We start from the raw sequence: 26,250 nt of genomic DNA on the forward strand, positions 1-26,250 counted from the left end.
GGGCCCATGTTTGGGGTCAAAGTGTAAATTTGTTTTTAAAGAGGAACAGGGAGATTCCAGGGTAACTGGCAAGGTCACAAAAACAGATGTGGATTGGCGACACAAGAGACTGCAGATAATGGAATCTGGAGCAACAAACAATCTGCTGGAAGAACTCAGCAGGTCAAGCAGCATCTGTGGGAGGCAAGGAATTATCGACGTTTCGTGTCGAAACCCTGCATCAGGGCTGTGGGTTGCGGGTAACAGATGTGGGTTGGTAGTGGGATTCTGGCAGATATAGAAGGGGTGAAGTAGGGGATGAGAGAGGTGACTAGTTCAGAGGAGGCAGAAATAAAAATGTAAAAATTGACCCCCAGAGTATGGCCAGGAAACTGTGGAACCAATAGCCTAAAAGAAGGTTAAATTTAAATCCATTGAGCTGTAACAGGAAAATTCAACTGAAGGCCAAATGATACAATATAAATGTCTCTGTAATGTAACAGGCTGAAACAGACAAACATTTTGGAACTTGCAGCAAGGAGTGTTTGCTGGCCCTGATACCAATGCTTACATGCCTCAAATGTGGTGGGTCTTACTGGCCCTCTTCACCCTGGTGTGCAGCAGGGTAATTAGGTATTTTTAGTTTTCTTTTAACAGTACCTCTAACATCCAAGGAGATTGGAAAAACTAGTAAAATTTAAGTAAATATTTTCTTAATAAATTGAAACAGGATGTAGTTAACTAAAAGCATCTAAAATACACATACAGTCAAAATCATACAAGTGAAATAATTTTTTCCTAAGGTCAAATTAACTTCCCCTCTGCCTCCTCATTTTTTCCCCCAAAGATTCTTTTTTAAAATCACTGGGTTCTATGACAGGGCTGATGTGACAAAGAATCTGAGTGGCAATTTCACAGAGTAATGCTGTGAAATCCCAACAAGAATGGACGACACTGGTGGACTCTAGAGAAAATCCATCAGTTAATCCCAGACTTCTACATTTGGCATTACATCCACGGCCATCCAGGGCTCACTGCAGCAGTTCCCAAAGATCCAGCCAGCTCGTATTTTATGCGTCAGTGTTGTGGTGGATAAGGTTGCCAGTCCTCCAGCATTGCCCATATATCTCTGGAAGTTAAACATTATTCATCTGACCACAAGGAGCATTTTTTTATTCATTTCATTTTCTATAAACACTTGAATTATTGTGGAAGTTTGTCAAGTTGGGGCAGCTGAAGGGAAAAGTCATGGGATGAAACTCCAGTGTTCTGAGGAAAGTATTAAGTGAGTGGTTTGGATGCTAGGGTATTGGTGGCATTTCCAATCATCACTTTCAAAAGTGAGCTGGAAAGGATGGACTTGCAAGATTTGGGGAGAGGGTGGGGGTATGGGACTGGTTGGATTGCTCTTGCACAAATCCGGTAGGTATTCAACAGGCCAAACGTGCAAGATGGGTGAAGTGATAATCGCCAAGGTGCCTAGCCTCTCTGAAAGAACAGCAATATCAAAATAGGGAGGGGAAAGCAGATAGGTCAATAAAAGGGCAAACATATTGATACGAAGGTCAAGTGGAGCAGTCCTCATCAATGACAACTTTTAAAATCTGTAATGGAGTTCTCTGGTTAGACATATTCCTCTGGAACAGCTGTGTTCAGGGAGTAGAGGGTGGAGCTGAGTTGGGAGGTTTGCCTCAGTAAGAAATTGCAGGAAAATTTTCAATTGTCTAAGGAACGACATATTATAATGTAGCATTTCCTTCTGTTGAAATCCATTTACCACAGTTTTGCTCAATGCTTAATCTATTAATATCTTTGTAATTTATTGCTTCCATCTACAGTCACTACACTGCCTATCTTATGCCATTGGCAGACTTGATATTGGGAGTGCAGGCAACTTGCAGCTAATTTGCATGGAATTAATTGTGTAAATCAGGAATTTGCTAGGAAGCAACTGTTTATCCAGAAGCTACAAGATATTTTGCTATAAACTAGACTGGATTCTGACAGTGTGCAGTCATGGTGAGCTTGGGACCAAGACACCCTTGGACTGAACCAAGTAGTGTACATCAGATAAGTTGCATGGACCGATCACATGACACACAGCTCTCCTTGCAGAACAAGTTTCACTTTATGCTGAGATGCAGTGTTAAATCTAGGATTGGGATAAGTGGGTGGCAATCCAGGAGGACTGGTTGGCAACATTCTTTTGTGCTCCTGCTTCTTCTGATAGTAAACCTTGTTTATGATTGGCTATCAGTGGTCTTTAGTTGGGCTGCTGAAGATCCAGAGGTACAAATGGTCACAAACTCAGACTAGGGCAAGCCAATTTACCATATCCAGTGACCACAGGAAAGGCACTTGAATATTGACATAAGGTTTCTATCTTTTTCAAGAGGGCTCCAGGACCATCTAAATAAAAGGCTTGAACAACCATTCCAATCTGTCCTGTTAAATTGATTCTATGTGTGACCATTTGGGTCCATTAAGCAGCTACAACAGTGTTACGTTTAGTGCTCTTTCAATGATCAATCAATACCAACACAGGATTGGATATGAAATTCCCAATATAATAGCTAATATAAAATTTTTAGCTGCTAGTTCTACTACTAGAGCAGCTTGAATTAATTATAGTGCTGGCTGTTACCTTGTAGTTTAATTATCACTCCATCTCTACCCTGCTGGATCATTTATTGTAGCTTTTTAAGACTTATAATGAACCTACTGGAAGTCAAATCAGAAGCGTTCTGTTAATGTCCTCAAGAAAATATTACTTTTACATGTAATGATTTCAAATTAATTGGTTTATTTATTTGAAATGCATTAAAATTATTATATCTGATTCTAATTAACTTTCCTTTTTCAAAAGGTTCTTATACGAATTATCACAGATTCCTAACTTCGCTGAACGTACAAATTGTATCATATTCCAATCTGCTTTTATGGAAGGAATCTCCACAGTACGCCGCAAAGCAGAGAATGTTCTCCGCCTAAGCAAGGTCTGATTCATTATCTATTGCAGTAATGGTAGAATCCAAAAATATCTCAATACCAGTCATAGTCTGCTGAGATGTATTTTATTTGATATTGGTGTTGGGAAGAAGTTAACAATGGCAGGTCTAGATTTATTTTCATCTGTATTTGCAATGGAACTAGCTCAGTTCATACCATCTCCTGTCCTGCAGACCTTATTCCAACTATCATCTTTACAAATGATCTATGAATGATTCATTTAATTGGTTTAATACCATCTTTATGAATATATTCTAGAATATCCAGTTTTATATTTAAAATGAGTTGAATTTACTCTAAAGTATATTAACAATCATAGAGTTTATCTCTACTCTCAAAGAGTTCCAGTTTGGCTCCTCGACTAACAGGAATGAAAATTGCAATATTTTTGGTTAACTGTCTAACAATCTGTTACCTGAATATTTAAAAAGAGATTTACTCATTAACCAAGATATTTTTTGTGCAGAGTTTAAAAGACAATGAAAGTGTGAAGATTGTGCTTGGACTCATCCTAGCCTTTGGAAATCACATGAATGGCGGGAATAGGACTCGTGGCCAAGCAGATGGATTTGGCTTAGAAATTCTTCCAAAGTTAAAGGATGTCAAAAGCAGAGTATGTTATATCTAAATTCCAGCTGTTATCAATGATGAATAATTGCCTGCTTATAAGCATATTGTAACAGATAGCTGGAAACATTATAATATCCCTGCAAAGCATAATAGAGTATTAATTTCTTATTGATATCATTGGTACTACTACAATGAGCTCATGCATGTCCAACGAGTAAAGTGGCACAACCTCTGCAACAGTTCACTGCCTTCTGTCAAGTAGCATGCTGTCTTGCTGCATGTAATCAGAAATTAATCCCTGAAACAAAGTTCATATAGTATGTAATAAATTCATTACCTTGTTTTCATACATAGTGATATTAGCAAATGTTCTGATCATGCCTCCCTCTTAATGCAGCCTGTGAGTCTGCCCCATGTCTAGGATGTCTACAACCACCACCTCCCCCCCCCCACACTTAAGCTCACCTGCCAGATCTTGATTAGTTTAAGTAAATAGCAAAATTAAAATAATTCCTTATTTTGTAATGACATACCCTTACTCAAGTTTGAGCGATTACTGTAACCTTAATGTGATGACACAAGGAAATACTCACAAATGTCCCGGGGGTCAATCTGCTGGTGACCCAATGATTGGCTTCTAGTGACTGAAAAGAACATTCTTCCCCATCTGTAGTATCTCTGTGGCTGACAGAACATAATTTTAAGGTAAAACCCTTCTTGTCATGAACAACTAAAGATACAGATGTCACTTTGATCTAACACTCCCCTTGTCTCCTGAACTGAGCAAATGGGGCTTAGCTCTTTCCCCCTCCTGTCTGCTATCTGTGTCAGATGTTTGATACAAATTTTAGAATTTACAAAGTCACAATTCTGAGTAACATTCCAGGTGGTCAAATAAATTTCAATAGTCACATCTGGGTTACCCCACTTCAATGGGATTTCAAGAGGGAAGCTAGTTTGAATAGAATTACGTTTTCACAGTGGAGTTGCATTTTAGATGGGAATACAAAATTTAAAAACTTCATAACTCTTGCTGTCTAAATAAGTGAAATAAATAAGTCCTTCAGCACTCTTTCTAAGGGCCTTTAACTAACTTAGTAGTTTTTGACTTTCAGCATTTCTATGCCTTCCAGGGCAGAGCTATAGGCATGAGGCTTTATTTTATGACAGTATGGATATTTTAGCCCTATGGGTCAGTGAGAAAATAAACTGATGAACGATCAAATCACACCCCTCTCTTTCTGTCTCTTGTTGTCTCTGTATTCTCACAACTTGCACATCCACAGAGCCCTGGTTCTCTCAGGGTGAGTTCGGATATGTGGCCCATAAACTGCCTCTTGCTGTGGTATCATCCAGCCCTGTAATGTAGATGCAGTTAGTCATCCTTCCTACAGGTTTTGCTGTATGCCTTGTTCTTAATTTGTGATTTCTTCTAAAGTATGTCTCCAATGGAAATAGTAAATGGGCCTTCTGCCTTTAGGACTTCTGTACCAATGTTTGTGATTAAAGTAGCCATTTACTTCCATTATTGTTTAACTAGATGGATCCACATTTAATTCTGTTGTTAATTTTTGGGGACAGCAGTACGATCTGGGGAATATTTTCTCCATGGGCTACCTCACTGTGCAATTTGGAGAATACATAGTTTTCACAAGAATGAACAAGTTCTCCCCGAAAATACTCTTGCACATCATTAACCCAACAATTATTTCTGGACTATTGTAACGGAGATTTGCAGAAATTTTGAACTGCTCCATTTAAGACCTAAATCTGACTCTTCTCTAATGGGAGTTCGGCCCCTGTTTGTAATCTGTTACATAACAAAATGCTTGCTCTAGTAGGGTGCACGTGAACTCTGTAGTGGGATAGAATCCCTCGATGTTGATACTGCCTCAATACTTTTTAGACCCTGTGATCCTTGTTTTACTTTGCCTGTTACAATGCTTGTCATACTATTTTGTCACCTTGTCAAAGCACAGTGATTATAGCAAAGATATGTACTAGTCCACCAGCATTTAGGTGCAATAGTATTAAAACATTGTTCTCAGTAGTAAAAATTTGACATTGCTAATAAATGTCAAGAACTGCTGAATCAATGTATTGAAATTTTAATGGCAAAGTAAAAGAATAAAAGTGGAAACTTCTTGAAATGGTATTTAAGTTAGGAAGAGATTTCAAAAGCTCTTTTACATTTTATATTAAATGGTTTTGTGAACTAGGAAACAGCATATTCTTTGGCTGAGATGTTCATTTCAGCCTATAGTAACAGTATAAATTGAATATCAAGTGCAATGTGATTGACTTAAAAACCTTGGAAATGACTTAAAAAGTAACTTATTGAATAAAATTATAGGACCAAGAGTATAAAGATGTTTCTGAAGTGCAAAACACAGAACTAATAAAAGAAAAGGTCAATGCAAGATGCTTTGGCAGACCATTCCAATCTGACTGCAGTGGGATTTGAAAGAACCTTTTGAAATGATTTATAAGTCTTTTTATGACTTTTACAAAAGATTAAATTTAACAAGAACGCCAGAGATGTGTTTAAATGGTTTTAATCATATTTAAACTACTTTTAATATAAATAATTTTGTAAGTATGCAGTTTACTTATGTTGAGAAAGATCGCCAGCACTAACAAAAGGCTGTTTTTTGAAAGGTTTTGTTCATTCCATACAGAGACATAAAAGACCAATGCCAAGTTATAATTAATTGCACTCATAGTTTTGTGAACTGACATATGGTTTAAAACAAAAATGATAATATTGTAATTTGTCTGTCATAGTTGGCAAAAATGGAGAAATGAAATAGTTTGCTCAAATGCAAATCAGCTTTTATAGAAGCTAAAGGAAGCAAAGATTTTTTTCTTCATTAATAATTTCATCAAATTTTAGTAAGGCAAGCAAGTTACTGGTCAACTGTTTCAGAACTGCAAATGTTCAAACAGTTCGGGATTTTGTTTCATTTCATTGGTGAAGTTTAAAGGTTGTAAAATTCAGTCAAACAGACCAATTACACAGAGCCTCGCTTGTGATGGGTGAGATTTAAGACATGAGCCACATAGCTTCGTAAACGGGATTGTTGTGCACTTCAGTTGTGACTTGCAATTTATTGAGTCAGAGGAACCTTCAATGTGGAAACGTTTAAACCTGTTTTCTGAGTGATCTCTGCGCACATAATGGTAATCCTAAAATTTGGGCTGCTCAAGTTCAGGGAAATTTCTTCTTCTTAATTGTCACAATTTTTTTCATATATTTTAACGTTTACAGTTAGATTTTAGTGCACTATTTCTCAGTGTTTTTCTTTCTGATGCGTAGACTGAATTTTCGGCTTTTTATCTGCCAATGCTTTCCTAATTATTCTCCATTTAAATTGCACCACTCTAAGCCAAGAGGATAAACATTGCTCATTGGGGTCTAACTACACTGCACGATTTAGATGAGGAATAGGAATTCCTGAGGAAAGGATGAATGTATTGTCAGTATTTTATATTGTTCTGCTTTTAACTGAAGGTATTAAGCAATTTATTTTAAACACGGTTGACCTTGAATGTTGATTAATGTTGTTCTGGACACTTGCCATAACTTTGGCAGATTTCTGTCTAGAAAGCCAGAAGACCAGGGTGGGAGGTTGATAAGCTGCCATTTCACCCAAATATTCAGGATGCCCTTCAGAAGGCAAAGTTCATTGTCAATCCAAACAACTAAGACTGGGACCAGAGATGGGATGGTGAGTTTTGGTCCTTTAAAACATGTTATGTCACTAGCCCAGATACCTAGATTACACTGTGCAAACTGACAACCCACTAGTCGTTGTGAAACCCACCCATGAACCTGAAGTTAAGTCAAGACTTGGGTACCCGGAGATTTGGCAAGCATTTTAAATTTTTTCATGTGAGCCTCATTGCTGCAAGGAATTGGAATGATCCTTCACAACACACTGAGGGAGGAGGGGCAAAGTGCTCCTAGCCCAATAAAGCCATTTAAGTCATGGATTTCTGGCCCCAAGAACTTTAGGAAGATCCATGGCAGAGATCTGTAAACTGTCTTCATAGTTTTCGGAACTGTTAATTCCTTTCCTGAATTTATAGAGAGGAATTTCAGATAAACACATGCATTTGACATGATCTCAGTTTCTATGTTAGTTTATATTTTGTTAAATGGAAAAGTAGGGTAATTAAAATCCGAAGGAACTATTTATACCGGCGCCAGTTTGTTAAAAAGAAATACTGGGTTATTTCCTCTTTGGTGTTTCAAGCCTAGAATGAAATATATCTAGTAGTCATCCAATATGCAACAGAAAATTATAAGAGCGCGCAGATGCTTTACTTTGTATTTAATATTCACAGTAATAGTTTACAGTATTTTTATTTACTGTTTTAGGATAATCAGATCAGTCTTGTGGATTTTGTTGCATCCTATTATTTGCACCATTTTGACAAGGTAATTAATAGTCTTTTATTTGAATTTCTGTAACACAAACTTGCAAATCTAAGTTAAACCAAGTAGTTATTCAAATTGGCATCCATTGGAATTTAATTTATTTTCTACCATATTTTGTTTATATACTCATGATAAAATTATCTAAGATATTAACATCTATCAGAAAGGCATTTTCATAAATATCAGATTATCTCAAATATAAATTTAAAAGGAGTTTAAACTGTTTTGATATAATTGTCATTATGAAATAGTTTTGATTTCTTTTGGGTTGATTTTTATTTAAGCATTCATGACAAAGATCTTCCTCTTTTAGTGCATTTGCCTCCAGAATGTCTACATTCTTTTATGGACAAACTTAAAAGATATCTGTAGTAGAATTTTCTCAATCAGTTTTTTTAACCTTGACATGATTGCATATTTGAAGGGAACTAGAAGATAAGCTGGTGGTAAAGCACTACATTTGCAGGTGAATCAAATTTGAAAAATTATGACAATTCAAAGAGAGTAGATCAAATCTGAGTCTTCAGACAATATCAAATACCATTTCAACCCATTGTCATCCTGTAGGTACAGAGGCTAAGAATCTAAACTGATGGGAAGGGAAACCTAAGTCCAGGCATGAAGCTGGAAGCAATTAATGGGGAAGCACCTGTTCATTGGCTGTTGGTATGAAGGGTGAGGAGTTTGAGATGGTTGCTTCATGTTACAATCCCTGTAGGTCAACATTGCAGTGTGTCTATAAGGAAGTGCAGTTATGTTTCAGTTAATAGCGGTATTCACCAGCTCCATTGTGGAAGATAATTGAGCCTAGTTGACTAGATCATCATGAAGCAGTTGTACAGGCATGTGGACCTGGCAGTGTATCCATTTGAACAAAACAACTTTGATCACCCTTGAAAATCAAAAGAACTACAGCTGCTAGAAATCTGAAATAAAAGCAGGAAATGCTGGAAAAACTCATCAGGTCAAGCAGCCTCTGTGGAAAGAGAAACAGAGTAACATTTCAGGTTGGAGATCCTCTGTGTGACAAATGGTCTCTGTTTCTCTTTCCACAAATACTGACGGACCTGAGTGCTTCCGGCATTGTCTGTGTTTATTTTGATCACCCTGGCATGTTGGCTTCCATGAAAAGCTGCTGGAGGAATAACAAAAATTATGGTCGGTGCTTCTGAGGAAGGAGCTAATGCAGCTAGTCAGGTATTCATGCATTAAATCATCAACACTGCTCTTGATGATGCAAGAATGAACAAATATTAGAATTGCCCAAGTGCCCACATCCACATGCTCTAACACAACTGCCTCATCATGAGCATGGAGAATTAACTTTTCAATATATTAATCGACAGATAAATAGAGTTATTTTCATCTCTCCCTAAGTGTGCATTACTGTTGGCGCCCAGACTATTAAGAAGGGGATTGCTCAGTAAGAAACTGAATAGTTCCACTTGTGATGCTAGAGCAAAATAAAGCACATCAGTTACCACAGCCAATTATTAGAATATAAATGCCAACAGGAGAAAATAAAATAAAGGAAAACTGTTTAAGAAATGTCTGAATCACAGTTAAGTAATCCTGCAATAAACACAGAAAACACTGGAAAAACTCAGCAGGTCAGGCAGCATCTGTGGAAAGAGAAACAGTTAACATTTCTGGTCTAGGACCCTTCATCAGAACTGAGAAGGGTAGAGGGAGAAGCAAGCTAGCCTAAGTTGCAGAGAAGTGGAGGAGAGTGATGAGTGGAACAAAGGAAATTTCTCTGATAAGGTGAAATAATATGGTTGCTAAGGGGCAGTTAAGCTTTTTTGTCTGTGTAAGCCAAGCTTAGAAATCATTACAGTGAAGTGCAGGGGTCGAAGCTGAGACCTCTGCTGAGGACTGATTGTATAATTCTATGTTCTTTCCATGAACTAATGGATACCTTCCAATACCAGACACATGTTTCAAATGGGTCTTATTTACATCAGGAGTTGTATACATGATGATCACAAGAAAAGCTGTGTAGCACCAAAACAGATGCAACTTAATATTAAAATGAAGCATCCACATTTGAAACGCATATTTGCAACACACTGGATCTGCTTCTGGAAGATTGATCAAGGACAAAACCCACTACATTTCCATCAGAGTAGATTTCCCACCTATTTTCAGGTGACACTGGTGAGAAAAATTGGGGCATGCTACTTCATCATCACTGTTACTGGACCAGATATTAACACTTCTTTCCTCATGTAACAGGATGCAGGAACGGACAAAAGTATATATCCTTTACCAGAACCCCAGGAATTACTGCAAGCTTCACAAGTTAAGTTTGAGGATCTCACAAAGGAGCTAAGGAAGTTGAAAAAAGACCTTGCAGGTATTGAAGCTTTGTAACTTCTGAAATACTAGAAATAGTTGTTTTGGATTCAGGCCTGATTAAACATGGTATTTTCATAAGCGTAAAATGTCCTGTATGTTTTCACCTAACTGTGTCATCAGATCAAAACAATTAATATAAGTGGTAGTGTAAAATTGGGAGCAAGGAAATAAAGGAGCAAAGAATTACACCTGTGATTTCCTTTATATTTTTGGTCCAACCACATCTATGATCAAAATAATTACTCTACCCCTTCAGTAAAGAAAAGTGTGTTAACTTCTGCAAGTTGTGCCATTCTAAATAGAGTTTGAAATTATGCCTGCAATTTTAGCCACAGGTGGACACAAAGTCATATTTATGATATTTTGTAGCAATTTTTGAAATAATTTTAAAACTATCTTCACTGAAAATTACATTGTGATATATGTTTCTCTGAATGTATTTTAAGGCAATGGGCATCAGTGTGACATTAAAACTGTAAAAATTTGCATGACTGTATAACTTTGAATATGTTGTGCAGGTATTCATGACCTTAAACTTTAATTTTCATTCTTAAAGAAGGATGGAAAGTATATAACTTTCCTTAAGCCCTGATTGTTTGCACAGATTACCACTAATTTTTCTTGATTTTGCAATTGGGATATGCTCAAGAAATTGTTGGAAAGTTCAGGCTTTAAGTGACATTAGCAAATTGGGTGCACAAAAGATGCAAGTTCTCAATTACACCACTGTGATATTTAAAGTCAAATTAGACTATTAAAATATTGTTATGACCATTGTTTTGAATTAATAAGTTTTCAATGATGACGGTTAGGCTAGCTGAAACTAAAATTAGAAATAGTTGTTCATTTGAGATGAGTTCTTATCCTTAAAACTTTGCTGAATGTTGTTGAGTTAGCTCACTTGTGAGGTAGCATGTGTAAAAAAAAGAGGTAGTGTCAGTCAAAAAACACATTTCTGTAGACCCCAAAACTAAGTACTGGGAAAGTATCAGTTGTTGTTTGTTCAACCCTAGGACACAGAAGTGCTCTTGTCTTCTCTCATCCCTTGGCTCTCATAGAACCCTTGCTCTGCCCTCTGTATTAGTAGTTTGTGCAGAAACGTGATCTGTGTTTGATCTCCTCTCCTCTGTCAGCAGGTTTCCAACATTAAGTCCAGCTACTGTGTCTTTCAGACCTACATGTGTGCCACAATAAGTTATATTTCAAAAAGATAAATGGGCCTTAATTGATAAGATGCTTTAACTTCAGGCTAAGTGCATTTAATTTTTTTTAATTTAAATTAATCTAATATATTAAATATAATAGTGGGTTTCCAAAATTCTATTAAATTAGATTGAAAAATGCAAACGTTTTAATTGGCAGTACAAAGCTATTTGTATACATGTCATGTTCTGTAAAGAACCTTAAATTATACCAGATTTAAGTTTAGTTTAGTGTACTATTTTCACATTTTACAGTCATTTTAATTTATTGTGGCTATTAAAAGGTTGTGGCTGCTGGCAAAATATCAGTGAAAGTTTAAAGCTAAACCAGATGTGATTAGAGACTGACTCCCAAGAAGCATCAGGCTCAACTATCCAGACAGACCCACTGGCTTCAGATGTGAATGATTTAAGTAATATTAACTAGTGTTGCCCCTATTACAGGGTGCGTAGATTTATTTTATGGTTTGATGGTGTGAGCTGTTTGAGTGTCAATTCAGCAGACATTTGTCCAACTCCAAAAGGAATTTTTAAAAAATCACAAGTTTCTTTTAGTGAGATGTTCTAGGATTGTTTCCATGTTCTGGGCTGTTAATTTAATTCCCATTATAATAATCACCCAAATGTCCAAGAAAAGTCCCTTCATTCTATCGGCAACAATTTCCTTATACTATACCTACTCTTTGTAGCAGCTCTCTGGCTTGAGTTCTTACTCAACCAATTCTGAAAGGAGCTCCCCAGCTGAGACAGCATTGTGCAATGGGTGATTTGGATGGTTCCACTGGAGCATGATATGACTCAGAAGAGTAGCTATTCCAGGTCCATGAATGAAGCACTTATGTAGAAGTGTTGCTATTCTCTAGTGAGGCAGCAACAGCTGTGGTCATTATTCAGAACTATTAACTCTAGGCACAGGCTCTGAGATGCTAATGCTAGGTTCCCCTGATGACATGATGGTGGACTGGACCTGCACCATATCGACTGAAGCCTTTTATACACACAATATCCTCTTCTGTGAGAACTTTGGGTTTTCAGTGATGCTACTTCTGCAGTTTTGAGGTCTTAATCTTACACAAGCTTTTCCTTCACAGGGAGGGTGCAGAATGTTAAAAGAATGTCAGTGCTGAGGGAACTTGATTCCAAAGTTCAAGTATTCCATAATAATGAGTTACAGATCCCTTTAAATTAACTGAATTTCCAAGTCGGGAAAACCCTTGTGGTAAATGTTGTGAGTTAACAGGGAAGTTTTAAGCCATGATGGTGCCCCCATTAGTTTCAGAAATTCCATTTTTCCGTGACATTCACAGGGACCCAGTGCTGGAAAAAAAATAATGTAAATGCTTCTTTTAATCACCTCATAATACTTTACAGCATTAAAGAAATTATATACATGTAAATTGCTGTTGTTGATCCCAGGTATTGTATTCATTGAAGATTAGGTAAGAGCAACTCTTCCTAAAGGCCCTGCATGGTGTAACCTTCTGAACCTTCTGCCAAGAGCCCTTCTTCCCCTCTGTCTGCCTCTTCCAGCAGCTTGTTCTGCTCTATAAGGTTATCTTTATTCAATTATGCTCAATTCCAAGAGCAAAGGCTACCAGGCCACCCATGAGTTGAAGGAACTTGTCTCAGCACAAGCCTTTAAACCATCAAGCACCAGCCAGACCACACCTTGCAGACTATTGAAACTCTAGACAAATATGGGAAAGCTCCAAAGATACATAGAATTGCACCAGCTGCCTGAAGAAATAATCCAGCAGCTAATACTTAAATAGTTCTTGATCTCTTTAAGTATTGCTGGTGGGGGTCCTCCATGCAAAGAATGCGTGTTCAGCTGTGGGAGCTTAAACAGACTGTTGGCTGAAGCATGCCCATTGGAAATGGCACTGCTGGTTTCAGAGCAGTTCTGTGCATTAATTGGCATCATAATCTACCTACTGTGCATATTGCTGGCAGTTATTAACTGGATGTGTGCTAACAACTGTCCCAAAAATTTATCCAGCGCACCTATAAGAAGTGTCACACAATCCTAGAACTTGATTTTTGACATCTTGATGTCAAGTAGTGTTTCTAAAAGACAGCTGCCAAAGACCCCAGTTTAATCCCAAAGTGGTTAACATGTAATGCACCAAGTTCTTTGTTAACAGTTCTGAAAAATCTTTTTTAAGACTGTTCCCTACATTTTCAAAACACTACTCTTGTTGTCTTCTTTGATATTGTTTGCATTGGGACTTGCCAGTATTTCACTGTTCTCACTTTGATAAAAGCTGAACTGGCGCCTGCAAAATTGGATTTATGCAAGTAAATCTGATATTGTAATGTTAAGGATCTCCCAAATAAAGTTGAACAGAACAAAGAATAATGCACTATAATCAGCACTATATGATGTAAACGATACATTAGGAAATGAATCATCTGTTTATAGTAAACACAGTTTTCAACTTATACAGATTAAAGATTTGCTCATATCTGAATCAGTGCTGTTATACAGTTCAGGATCTGTGTACATTCCTGTTTTTGTTTTTATTTTTAAATAGCATTTCCGATCATAAAGCTCCTTAAAATCATTGATAATTCCTTATCAAATTGGACTTTGAAGTCGTTTGATGTCTGCCTGAATGTATATTTAATTACTCAGGAAAATGTTTTTTAGTTTGTGATTCAAATTAGATCACCACTTCACTGTTCATTGCAAGTGGCAAGGAATGGGATTTCAGTCAGTTCCATGAGCATACAGTATCATGTTAGTTAATAACACTTTTAGTGAGTCTTTGTTTATTGTTTGCACACAATATCCATTCTAAGTTTATACAGTAATAGAATGATTATCAATTTGATGCCGATAGGCCATGGCCTTCGAATTGGCACAAGATAATGGAAGTATTATGTCTACAATTGGCGTCAGCTGCTCAAACAGTTTCTGATTGTAGCCATATTAGAATAAGTAAGAGGAACAATTAAACTATGGTGTGCAATCAAAAGCTTGAAGTGATCTTTGATATTTAGCATTTCACCAAAGATGGTACTAGGATTGCAGTGGAAAGGGCAGAAGTTCAGCCAGTACTCAGCTGGTCCAAGTCCCAGCCTGAAGTCAAATTGAAATGTAACATCCTTCCACTCCAGATGAAATCCATGACATTGTAGGGAAGAGGGACGGAATTCCCAGATCAGTTTCCTCCCGCTTTTCTATTTTCCAATTGGTGCAAAGTATGATGGATTATACTCAAGGTGGTAGCACTTGAACTGACAGATGTGGAACCCATTTATGTATCCGTGTGTGAATCCCAGAATGACCCCCTAGCAAATTGTTGGATTGACCCTCTAATAAATGAATCATTGGGCAAGACAAAAGGAATTTGTGTATGGTAACATCACCAACAGGGAAATAGATTGGCAGTGGCACACTATTCAGGAGCCTTCTAATGGCTAATCTGTCTATGCTGATACTTACAATTGTTGACCTATTCCAACCAAGATACTTCAGTGGGTCAGAAACAGGCAGACATACCCTTGTATTTAAATGAAAGTGAAGAAGTACTGCTCTCTAAGGATCATTTCTATGGGGATCACTACTTATCTTACAACAGAGTTTTCTTACAGATTAAATTTGAAGATCATCAGAAAAATACAATGACCTTTCAGTCACAACCCCATTCCACCTTTTTCACTTCCTGGCTTTCTCTTTGATAACTGGCAGCTCTTCATTAACTGCTGCTGCATGGTATTTTGTGGCACTCTGCTCTTACACACTGCCCATCATTGAGCAATGTGCTAGGGGCACCGGAACATTATTTAATAAGCTATCCTCAGCGCAGATGTGTGGTATCTTGTTCAGCTCCACAGATCATATATTTGCAGAAGAAATCAGACATGAATTTCTACTGAATTTCTCTCTTTCTTTGGCATGAGTAGTCAAGGAAGGAAGACTTTATTGAGGAGTTCAGCCCATCATTCCAGCCTGGACTATCTCATGGTACCAACTTCACCCATGGAACTAATCCATACAAGCCAAGGATAATATGAATATTGGCTCCCTCCATGGCATAAATAGGACTTAGCTTGGAGGTCAGGGCAGGTTAATTGGCTTTGACCAAGTATAGCACCTTCAAAGATACATTGGGTTTCTTTGATGACTAGGGTCACTGATCATCTAACAAGAGGGTCTCCCCAGCCATGATCTTATTGATCCTCCATCTTTGATTGAGAATGATGAAAATACCATATCTTCAAGGCCTTGCGGCAGGTGGCCAACTGGTTTGGGATCTATGTACAGGTCCTGACTTAATTTCCATCCATTTCAGGTATGGCAGTGATATACTGAAATGAGCCTTAGTTTTGGCCTCATGCTCTTTTAACTATGTTACTGGTATTGCTAAGAAAGTTTTTTTTAAATAAGATATAAAAGTTACAAACTTTTTCTCATCTAATTTGTTCAATGCATGACCAGGATAAATTGTATCTTGTAGTACCACTGCGCTAAACATTCAGAAACTTCATTATGGACTGAAATTATTCATATCAAGTTAAAGGCATGCTTACTGTGTTATTCACCAGGGATATGCTGTGCAAATTAATGACCATAAAAATTTGCTGAAATGTCTGAAAAGCAATTTTTCTTCTTAGATGAGTGCTTTTTTTGTTACTTGTACTGCATGATTTTTGTTACATCTCAGTGCAAAATATTTTTTTTCTATCTTTGCTGTGTACATCTGGCAGACTTTTGTAGAGTCATCATAATATAACTGGGCTGACCAAAACCCAAGCTATTTTTCATCGCATAGTAACACTGGCCCTATTGCCTGTGTTTTGCCCACTGGTCTCTCGGAGGACCTGCAGGTAACAATTGAAAGAAGCTCTTCCAACAGAAGTGAAGGTTGTTATAACATAAAACTTTAATGCACCTGATCAATCCAATATACCATAGGAAGTTGCTACCGTAGTACTCAGTCACACAGAGTACAGCTTAAATGGAAATGAACTTCTGGCCATCTTCTTCATTATTACCAATGGTGTGCCTGGTCAGAACAAGCAATCCCCAGAAATGCTATTGGATGACATGCTTGGATTTTTAAAAAAACTCCACAACTTCACTGGGTTAAAAGAGACTGAAGGACTACAGTTTCCAGGAACCAGACAAATCTATATGCAATGCAATGTCAGATTCACTCATAACAGCGTGTAATCATTTAATTGTATATTAGAATACATTGTTAATATCTTCAAAAACATTACAGGAATAAAAGATAGATGTGGGCATCAATATTTACTTAGTTTACCTGATTAAGCACAGCACTGTGTGACCTTTTAAAAATTCAAAACACTGAGAACAGAATAACAACTTAGATTAATATACATTTCTAATGGACTACTTTTTATTGCTGAAACTTGTCCCAGGAACTATTTTAAAAGTATCTGTGACTCTATATTCTTTACAGAATGACATCAGAATATCCTTTTTTCACACAGAGGAAAAGGAATGTAACTTTCTGCAATCCCAGTTAGTAGGCATTTGATAAACCTGTAAAAATAAACACATAGGGCAAAAGCTACTAAGCACGTGAATCTGAAGTGTATAGTGTTTTAAATTGTGAGTTGTAATAAAGTACCAGAGTTAGGCAAGAAAATGTGAACATTTTTACTATATCCTTAATGGAGTAATGTGCGTATGTAGTCATACTGGAGCCACGTGCTAAAGGTACATTATGTCAGTAGTCCACCATGGGCTGTTTAATTATTCTCAGCCGTTAGTATTCCAAGCTAGCTCTGTAGGAGGTAGGCACTATCTTCACTCTGATAGGTACACGAGGGAAATCATAAATACCTTGGAAGCTGAACATGATGTGAAATCTATTTGTTGCCATAGCAATACAAGACAGGGGCTGCATAATTTCAACATTTTATGGCTTTGGTTTATTGGGTGTCAGAAAAAAATAATGTTATAGTGTTAGAAGACAGTGTTTCAGATTTAACAGTGGTAGTTTTAAAGGTGCTAAAGAAAACCATGTTTCCAGTGAAATCTGTAAGGACCCACTACTATGGTGTTCCTGTCTGTTGCAGTTTCACTTTGCAGTCTGGAGTTTCCATGGAGGCATTATCCCTAGAAGAAATGTAACAAAGCAGGACTTCCATCCACCAGTGTCAAGACTGTTGATCCCCTCTGCATCTTCTAGAATTAGCCTCAATTTAAATAATGCATATGATCTTTGGGCACTGGAAATGCAATAGATAGGAATTTGCCAGATCGTGGACAGGAAGCAATGAGCTGTTGAAGCCTTCTTTTCCTCTTTTTACTCATTCTTGTGATTCTAATTACGAGCTTTTTTCCTGAATAGACTGCAGTTTGTGGAGTGAACATGCTCTCTACTGACAAATGCGAAGTGATGCCATTTTGGAAAGGCAAACAAGGGTAGGACAGACACAGTAAATGATAGTGGTGTATTGATAAACAGAGGAACCTTGGGTACAAGTCCATAGATCCTTGAAAGTGACAGAAAGTGATATGGTGGTGAAAAAGGTATGTGGGATGGTTGCCTTCATTGGCCATGGTATAGAATATAAGAGCTAGGATGTCATGTTACAACTTTATAAAAACATTGGTTAGGCTTGTTTCTAGTCACAGCACTATGGAAAAGATGGTATTGTGCTGGAGAGGGTGCAGAGAAGATTCACCAGGATGTTGCCTGGGTTGGAGCATTAGAGTTATGGGGAGAGGCTGGATAGGCCTGGATTTGTTTTCTCTGAAACAGGGGAGTGACCACCTGGAGGTATATAAATTATGAAAGGGATAGATAGAATAGAATAAGAATCTTTTCCCTTGGTGGCAGTGTATAAAACCATGGGGCATAGGTTTAAGGTGAGCGGTAGGAAGTTGAGAACTTTTTTCATACAGAGGATGGTTTGGAATCTGGAATGCACTGCCTGAAGAGGTGGTGGATGCAGATATTCCCACAACAGCTACAAAGGACTGAGACAAGTACTTGAATTAGAGTAAGTGGCATGAGTGTGGATAGGTGCAACAGACAGCATGGACGTGGTAGGGCCGAAGGGCCTGTTTCTGTGCTGTTTGATTCTATGACTCTCAATATGGTTAGTTAGGAAATTAAACACTTTGGCCAAGCATTGATGAAGGAGCACTGATATACACCAAATAATAATGTGTGTAACTGGGAGAGGAACTTGGAGTCAGTGATGTTCCACTCACAGACTGCCAGTGTCGTTACAGATGGTACAAGTTGCACGCATGGGATCTTGTCACATTGCCACAGTTCATCTGTACGTAGTACATATTGACTAATGGTGGAATTGGTGAATGTTTATGCTAATCGCTGAGGGGTGGAAGAAGGGGATTACTTTCTCCTGGATGGATCATAATCTTGAGTGCTGTTGCAGCTGCAAAAATACAGGCCACTAGGGAGTATTCAATCACAACTCCTGAATTGAAAAAACACAATAATGCTGGAGGAACTCAGCAGGCCAGGCAGCATCCTTGAGGAAAAGCAGGCGGTCAAACGTTTCAGGTCAGGACCCTTCTTAAATGTTCTTACTGTTCCTACCTCCACCACCTCCTCTGGCAGCTCTTTCCAGATACCAACTACTGTTTTTTGGTGAAAAACGTTGGAATTTAACCAATGATTTGTACAACTGTAGCATGACATCCCAACTCTTGTACTCAGTGCCTCAGCCTATGAAGACAAGCATGCCAAAATGCCTTCTTCATCACCCTGCCTACCTGTGTGGCGACTTTCAGGGAATCATGTACTTGTACCCAAATGTCTCTCGAGTTCCACAATACTTCCCAGGGTCCTGCCATTCACTGTGTATGTCTTGGCCTGGTTTAACTTCCCAAAATGCACCACTTCACACTTGCCTGAGTTAAATTCCATCTGCCATTTCCTTGCCTCTTTCCCAGTTGATCTATATCCTTTTGTAACCTTAGACAACCTTCTTCATTGTCCATTACACCACCAGCCATTCATCTTGTATCATTCTCCCATGAAAAGACTATAATGATTAGAATTCTTGCTAGTAACCATTATAAATACCTGCATCATATATTGTGTGAAATATCTGTGTAGATGTTTCAGAACACAGGCCCATGCTCTCCTCTGTTTCCTAGTGCAGATAAGAAATAATTCCCCAAAGCACATTCTTTTGGAACAATGCATTATAATACACTATTAAGGTGATCAGGATACTTCAATATACACTCCATAATCACAAACATTGATTCTCAAAGTAACAAGATTGCCTTGCCAATCCAGGAAAAGTAAGTACATATTTAAGAATGCTCCCTATTAAGTATTTTTGCTACTTGCAATGATTCTTCCTGATGCAGTTTTAAAATGGTTCATTTGTCTATAGTCAATGGCTGGAAGGTTTGATAGTGGCATGACTGTGTATTAAATGAGTGAATGTGCACAAGGAATTATTTATAAGAAGTTTAAGAAAAATAATGGAAAATGGGCTGCAACACATCCTTTTCATTCTTTATTTTCTTATTTGCTTCCATCCACCCAACTTTGGAAATCACTTGTGTCATCATCAGTAAATGAGGAGTTGGGGTGGGTCAGGTATGAAAATAACAATATGAAATCTCTTGGGGAAATAACAATATGACTGAACAGCATCAACAAGGAATTATGATATTAGAGTTCCTTGTGAACATATCCAATGGAGTAGATAAGAGACAACCAGTGGATGTGATGAATTTGGATTTTTAGAAAGCTTCTAATACGATACCACACAAAATTAGAGTGCATGGAATTGGGGGAGGGGGATACACAAATGTGGCTTATGGAGTTGGTTAAAATTTTAAAAAATAAAGAGTATGATTAAATGGTGCTTCTCAGGTTGGCAGGCTATGACCAGTGGATTTGGTGCTTAGACACCAATTATTCACAATCTATATCAATAATTTAGCTGAAGGGCAAAATGTACTGCTCTCTCTTTGCTGATGAGGTAATACTAAGTAGAAAAGTACTAAATAGAATTGCTGAGATTCCAAAGAGGCATCAGATACATATAGCCAAGCTAATTGAATGGGTGACAACATGGCAAATGGAATATAATGTGGTAAGATGTGAGTTTATCCAGAAAAGCATAGAAATTCTGAGTATTTTTGAAATGAAACCTTGGTGTTCTTTTACACAAGTCACTGAAGGGCAGCATGTAGGTGCAGCAGATAATTTGAAAGACAAATCATAAGATGGCCTTTATTACGAGAGGATTTGAGTAAAGAGTAAACTTATCTCTAAAAGTATCTTATTATTAATATGAGGCTTTGGTGGGAGTATTGTGTACAATTTTGTCTTCCGTGTAAGAAAAAGAGAAAAGGAGATGAAGATTGAAGGTGAGAGCCTTCAATGTAAGAACTGAGAGCCTGGCAGCTTAAGGCACTTCTCGAGCTTTATTTTCATGCTTACTTTGAAGCGTTAAAATGAGGTTACCTTACCTACACCAACTGATATTTTACTAGTCGTTCTTCCATATATCGTTCCTAAATTTATATGCATTGGGTTCATGCATTTTTCTCCAACTGCTGATGCATGGCACTTTGTGGATTACAGCTAAAGAGTGCCCTTGCTTACTCTTGTTCTTCCTCCCTTTATAAATGAATTTTCTTTCACTCTAATGTTATTTCAGTGCAAAATGGCTCCTCTTCACTTTGTACATCTATCTGGGTTTCATCTTATGGTGTTTTCTGTTTATTTTTTTTATCTTTCCCAATTCCAAGAATAATTATGTAATATCAAGAATCAGCTGGAAACATATGCTTGCTTAATATTATTTAATTATGGTTTTTGCAAGCTCTTGAATGCATAATTCTTTCCCTTAACACTGTTCCTATATTGCAAGAGGCAATAATTAGTGCAGGCCAGGGCTAATTTAAACAATTGATGCGCAATGAAGCTATTTCTTTGTGAGTTGCACCACTGGAATTGAAAGTCAGCTGGATGGGTTGGATCCTACTGTCATATACAGGCAGAAGGTGTCTGTGAGACTGGGATTAGTTATAAGCCCTGCTGGGTAAATTGGGGTAAGCGAGAGGAAAAAGTTATGTAAAACATTATGAATTGTACCTAAATGTGGGGACAGGTGTCTAATTTGGGAGAGCTATCTTACAGATCAGTTAGCCTGACTTAGTCATCCTCACAGAATCTTCCTTTTCAGACGATGTGCCAGACTCTTCCTTCAGAATCTATCTTACAGAGAAGACAGACACAGTGGTACCTGGGAGTCCATGTTATTGACCTCAGAACCCTTGAAGCCTCTTAGCATTAAGTCAAACATAGCAAGAAGACCACTTTACCACCAACTGGCCTCCCTCAGCTGACGAATCAGTGGTCTTCCATGTTGTAGAGCACTTGGAAGGCAGAACTTTAAAAAAACTTTATTTATACAGCACAGTAACAGGCTTTTCTGGCCCAATAAGTCCATGTGTGCCCATTTTTAGACCCATGTTAACCTACCCGTACGTCTTTAGAATGTGGGAGGAAACCGGAGCACCCGGAGGAAACCCACGCTGACATGGGGAGAACGTACAAACTCCTTACAGATAGTGATGGGAATCAAACCCCGATCGCTGGCAGTGTAATAGTATCGCGCTAACTGCTACGCTGCCATGCCGTCCCAGATTGTAAGGCTGCAGATTGGTCATATCCATCCTTAAAGATGGCAGGGGCCAGGATGTAAGTGCTAAAAATAAGGCTGAAGCATTCACAATTATGTTAAGCCAGAATTACCGAATGGATAATCCATCCCTCCTTCCTTCTGAGATCCCCTCCATCACAGAAGCCAGTCTTCAGCCAGTTTGATTCATGGATGTGCTATTTAGGCCACATGCTATGAGGAGAGGTTAGACAAACTTGGGTTGTCTTCTCTGGACTGGCAGAGGCTGAGGGGAGACCTGATAGAAGTTTATAAGATTATGAGAGGCATAGTTGGAGTAGACAGCCACTATCTTTTCCCCAGGGACGAAATGTCTAATACTAGAGGGCATGCATTTAAGGTGAGTGGGGGTAAGTTCACAAAGGAGATGTACGGGGCAAGTTTTTTACCCAGAGAGTGGTGGCTGCCTGGAATGGTCTGCCAGGGTTAGTGGTGGAAGCTGATATGATAGTGGCATTTAAAAGGCTGTTAGACACATGAATATGCAGGAGTGGAGGGATATGGATCATGTACAGGCAGGAGAGATTTAGATTAATTTGTCATTGTGTTCTATGCAGACATCATGGGCTAAAGGGCTTGTTCCTGTTCTGTACTGTTCTGTGTTCTAAACTTAGTGCTGTAGCGGCTAGCTACACACTACGAAATGAAGACACAGAGTCGCTGGTTCATAATCAGAAGTCGAGTGAACGACAGGGGCGCGGTGTGCCTTTAATATCCCAAAACTTCCCGCGCTACGGTTCCCGTGCTGACGTCACGAGGGGGTCACCTGACCTTCCCGCGTGCGGGCTTTCCCAGCCCGATGATGGGGAAGAAGGAGGGCCCTGCGCCATCTTGGATCGGAGCCTCCGACGACATTCGCGATGTCGGGAGCCGGTTCGATGCTGGTGCGGTGAGTCGCTACATACCCCCCCCAGAACCGGCAATACCGTCGCAAAAACCAGAATCAAATAAACTATGACTTGGGTGGCCTGCCCCTGCGCCGCGCTCGTTGGGCCACCACGGGTTGGTCCAAGTCTAAATGAGCCGGCTTCAGCCGGTCAATCGTAAACACCTCCTCGCGCCCCCCAATGTCCAGCACGAACGTAGACCCGTTGTTCCTGATGACCCGGAATGGCCCTTCGTACGGCCATTGCAGTGGTGATCGGTGTGCGCCCCTCCTGACGAAGACAAACTTACAGTCTTGGAGGGGAGCCGGCATGCGGGTTGGGGCCTGTCTGTGTCACGAGGTTGGAATCGGGGCCAGGCTTCCAAGCCGCTCGCACAGCCAGTCGAGCGCCGTGGCAGGTTCTTCCTCTGGCCCCCGAGGGGCTGGTAGGAACTTGCCCGGGACGACTAAGGGCATTCCGTAGACCATCTCCGCGGATGAGGCATGCAGGTCCTCTTTTGGCGCGGTGCGTATCCCCAGCAGGACCCAGGGGAGTTCACCTACCCAGTTGGGCCCCTTAAGGTGGGCCATGAGTGCCGACTTCAGGTGGCGATGGAATCTCTCCACCAGCTCATTGGATTGCGGGTGATAGGCGGTGGTGAGGTGGATCTGGGAACCCCACAAGTCGGCAACGGCAGACCACAGGCCAGAGGTGAATTGAGCTCCCCTGTCTGAGGTGATATGTGCCGGGACACCGAAACAGGCCACCCAAGTTGACAAAAGGGCCCGTGTGCAGAACTGGGTGGAGGTGTCTGCGAGGGGAATGGCTTCAGGCCAGCGGGTAAAACGGTCGACAATCGTGAGGAGGTACCGCGCTCCTCGGGAGACTGGGAGGGGGCCGACCAGGTCGACATGGATATGGTCGAACCTCCAGTGGGCAGGTTGAAAATCCTGCAAGGGGGCCTTGACATGCTGCTGTACTTTCAAGGTCTAGCAGTGATGCAGGACCAGGCCCATTTGGAAACCTGTTTACGGAGGCTATGCCAGACGAACTTGTCTGACACCATCCGGACAGTAGTCTGGATGGATGGGTGTGCAAGGCGGTGGATGGCATCAAACACCCATCGGCGCCAGACAGCTGGGACGATGGGGCGGGGTCTACCTGTGGAGATATCACAGTGTGCTCACCGGGGCCTACCAGAAGGTCTTGCAGTTGCAGGCCCAAGACTGCAGTGCGATAGCTGGGCATCTCCATGTCCGTTTGCTGTGCCTCCGCCAAGGCACCAATATCCATCCCCTTGGACAAAACTTGGATGGTGGGCTGTGACAGTGCATCCGCAACCACGTTCTCTTTCCCAAACAGATGGCGGACGTCAGTGGTGAACTCTGAGATGTACGACAAGTGCCGCTGCTGCCGTGCTGACCAGGGATCTGAGACCTTGTTGAAGGCGAAGGTCAACAGCTTGTGGTCGGTGAAAGCTGTAAACGGCCTGCCCTCCAAGAAGTAACAGAAGTGTCTGATGGCCAGGTACAATGCCAACAGCTCGCGGTCGAAGGCGCTATATTTGAGCTCTGGTGGTCGAAGGTGTTTGCTGAAGAACGCCAGCGGGTGCCAACGCCCTTCGATAAGCTGTTCTAGAACGCCTCCGACCGCTGTGCTGGAGGCGTCGACCATGAGGGCAGTCGGGACGTCTGTGCAAGGATGCACCAACATAACCGCATCTGCCAAGGCCTGCTTGGTTTCAACGAACGCAGTGTGAGTCTCTTCCGACCAAACAATGTCCTTGCTTCCGCCTGACAGGAGAGCAAACAACGGGCGCATGATGCGGGCCGCGGATGGTGTGAACCGGTGATAAAAGTTTACCATACCAAGGAATTCCTGCAGGGCCTTGATGGAGGTGGGTCTGGCGAAATGGCGGATGGCGTCGACCTTTGCAGGCAGGGGCGTGGCGCCGTGTTTGTCGATCCGATGGCCCAGGAAATCGATTGTCTCCAGCCCGAATTGGCATTTGGCTGGGTTGACAGTCAGGCCAAAATCCCTCAGGTGAGACAAGAGTCGGTGGAGGTGCGTGAAATATTCCTGGCGGCTGTTGCTGGCGATCAAGAAGTCATCAAGGTATATGAAGGTGAAGTCAAGGTCACGCCCGACCGCGTCCATCAGTCATTGGAAGGACTGAGCAGCGTCCTTGAGACCAAAGGGCATCCGGACGAATTCAAAGAGGCCAAAAGGTATGATCAGCGCCGTCTTCGGAATGTCGTCTAGATGCACCGGGATCTGGTGATACCCGCGGACGAGGTCGACCTTGGAAAAAATGGACCGCCCATGCAGGTTGTCAGCAAAGTCCTGAATGTGCGGCACGGGGTACCGGTCCAGGGTAGTAATGTCATTGATGTCATTGAGGTGTCGGTAATCGCCACAGGGTCACCAGCCTCCGGCTGCCTTGGGGACCATGTGTAGCGGAGAGGCCCATGGGCTGTCTGACCTGCGGATGATCCCCAGCTCCTCCATTTTTTGAATTCCTCTTTCGCGAGGCAGAGCTTGTCTGGGAGTAGCCGTCGGGCGGGGGCATGGAGAGGAGGGCCCTGGGTAGGGGTGTGATGCTGGACGCCGTGTTTGGGCAAGGTGGTGGAGAACTGGGGCATTAGTATGGATGGGAACTCTGCCAGGACCCTGGCAAACTCATTGGTCAACGTGGTGACAGAGTCGAGGTGTGGGGCCGGTAGCTTGCCTCACCCAACGAGAATGTTTGGAAGGTCCTGGCATGTACCAGATGCTTACCCTGCAGGTCAACCAGCAGACTGTTGGCATGAAGGAAGTCTGCCCCGAGGAGTGGTTGCGCGACGGCGGCCAGGATGTACCTCCAAGTAAAGTTGCAGGTGCCGAACTGGAGGTGTACCAAATGGGTGCCAAAGGTCCGAATGGCGCTGCCGTTGGCGGCTCTGAGGGCGGGTCCTGGTGTGCAGTTGCGAGTCTCGCGGCTGTTGGGAGGCATGACGCTGACTTCGGCTCCGGTGTCCCACTAGGAACCGACGTCCGGAATGCCTGTCCCACACATGCAAGAGGCTATCCGGGTGGCCAGCCACCGTAGCCATCAGCGGCGGCTGGCTTTGGCGTTTCCCGGAAACCTGCATGGTGGCCGGCAACTGCGGGGTGTCAGCGC

At 40.7% G+C, this 26,250-nt stretch overlaps 1 protein-coding gene across 1 annotated transcript in view; it reads left to right on the top strand.

Moving 5' to 3' along the window:
- fmn1 (formin 1) overlaps positions 1-26,250 on the top strand; it is a 304,321-nt gene that overhangs the window by 176,519 nt on the left and 101,552 nt on the right. The window contains exons 12-15 of the mRNA XM_052015214.1: positions 2,846-2,975; positions 3,455-3,601; positions 7,940-7,999; positions 10,235-10,355. Of these exons, the coding sequence (XP_051871174.1) occupies positions 2,846-2,975; positions 3,455-3,601; positions 7,940-7,999; positions 10,235-10,355 (458 nt within the window). The remainder of the gene's footprint in view (positions 1-2,845; positions 2,976-3,454; positions 3,602-7,939; positions 8,000-10,234; positions 10,356-26,250) is intronic.

The sequence above is a fragment of the Pristis pectinata genome, chromosome 1 (genome assembly GCF_009764475.1).
Source record: "Pristis pectinata isolate sPriPec2 chromosome 1, sPriPec2.1.pri, whole genome shotgun sequence".
Taxonomy (NCBI): domain Eukaryota; kingdom Metazoa; phylum Chordata; class Chondrichthyes; order Rhinopristiformes; family Pristidae; genus Pristis; species Pristis pectinata.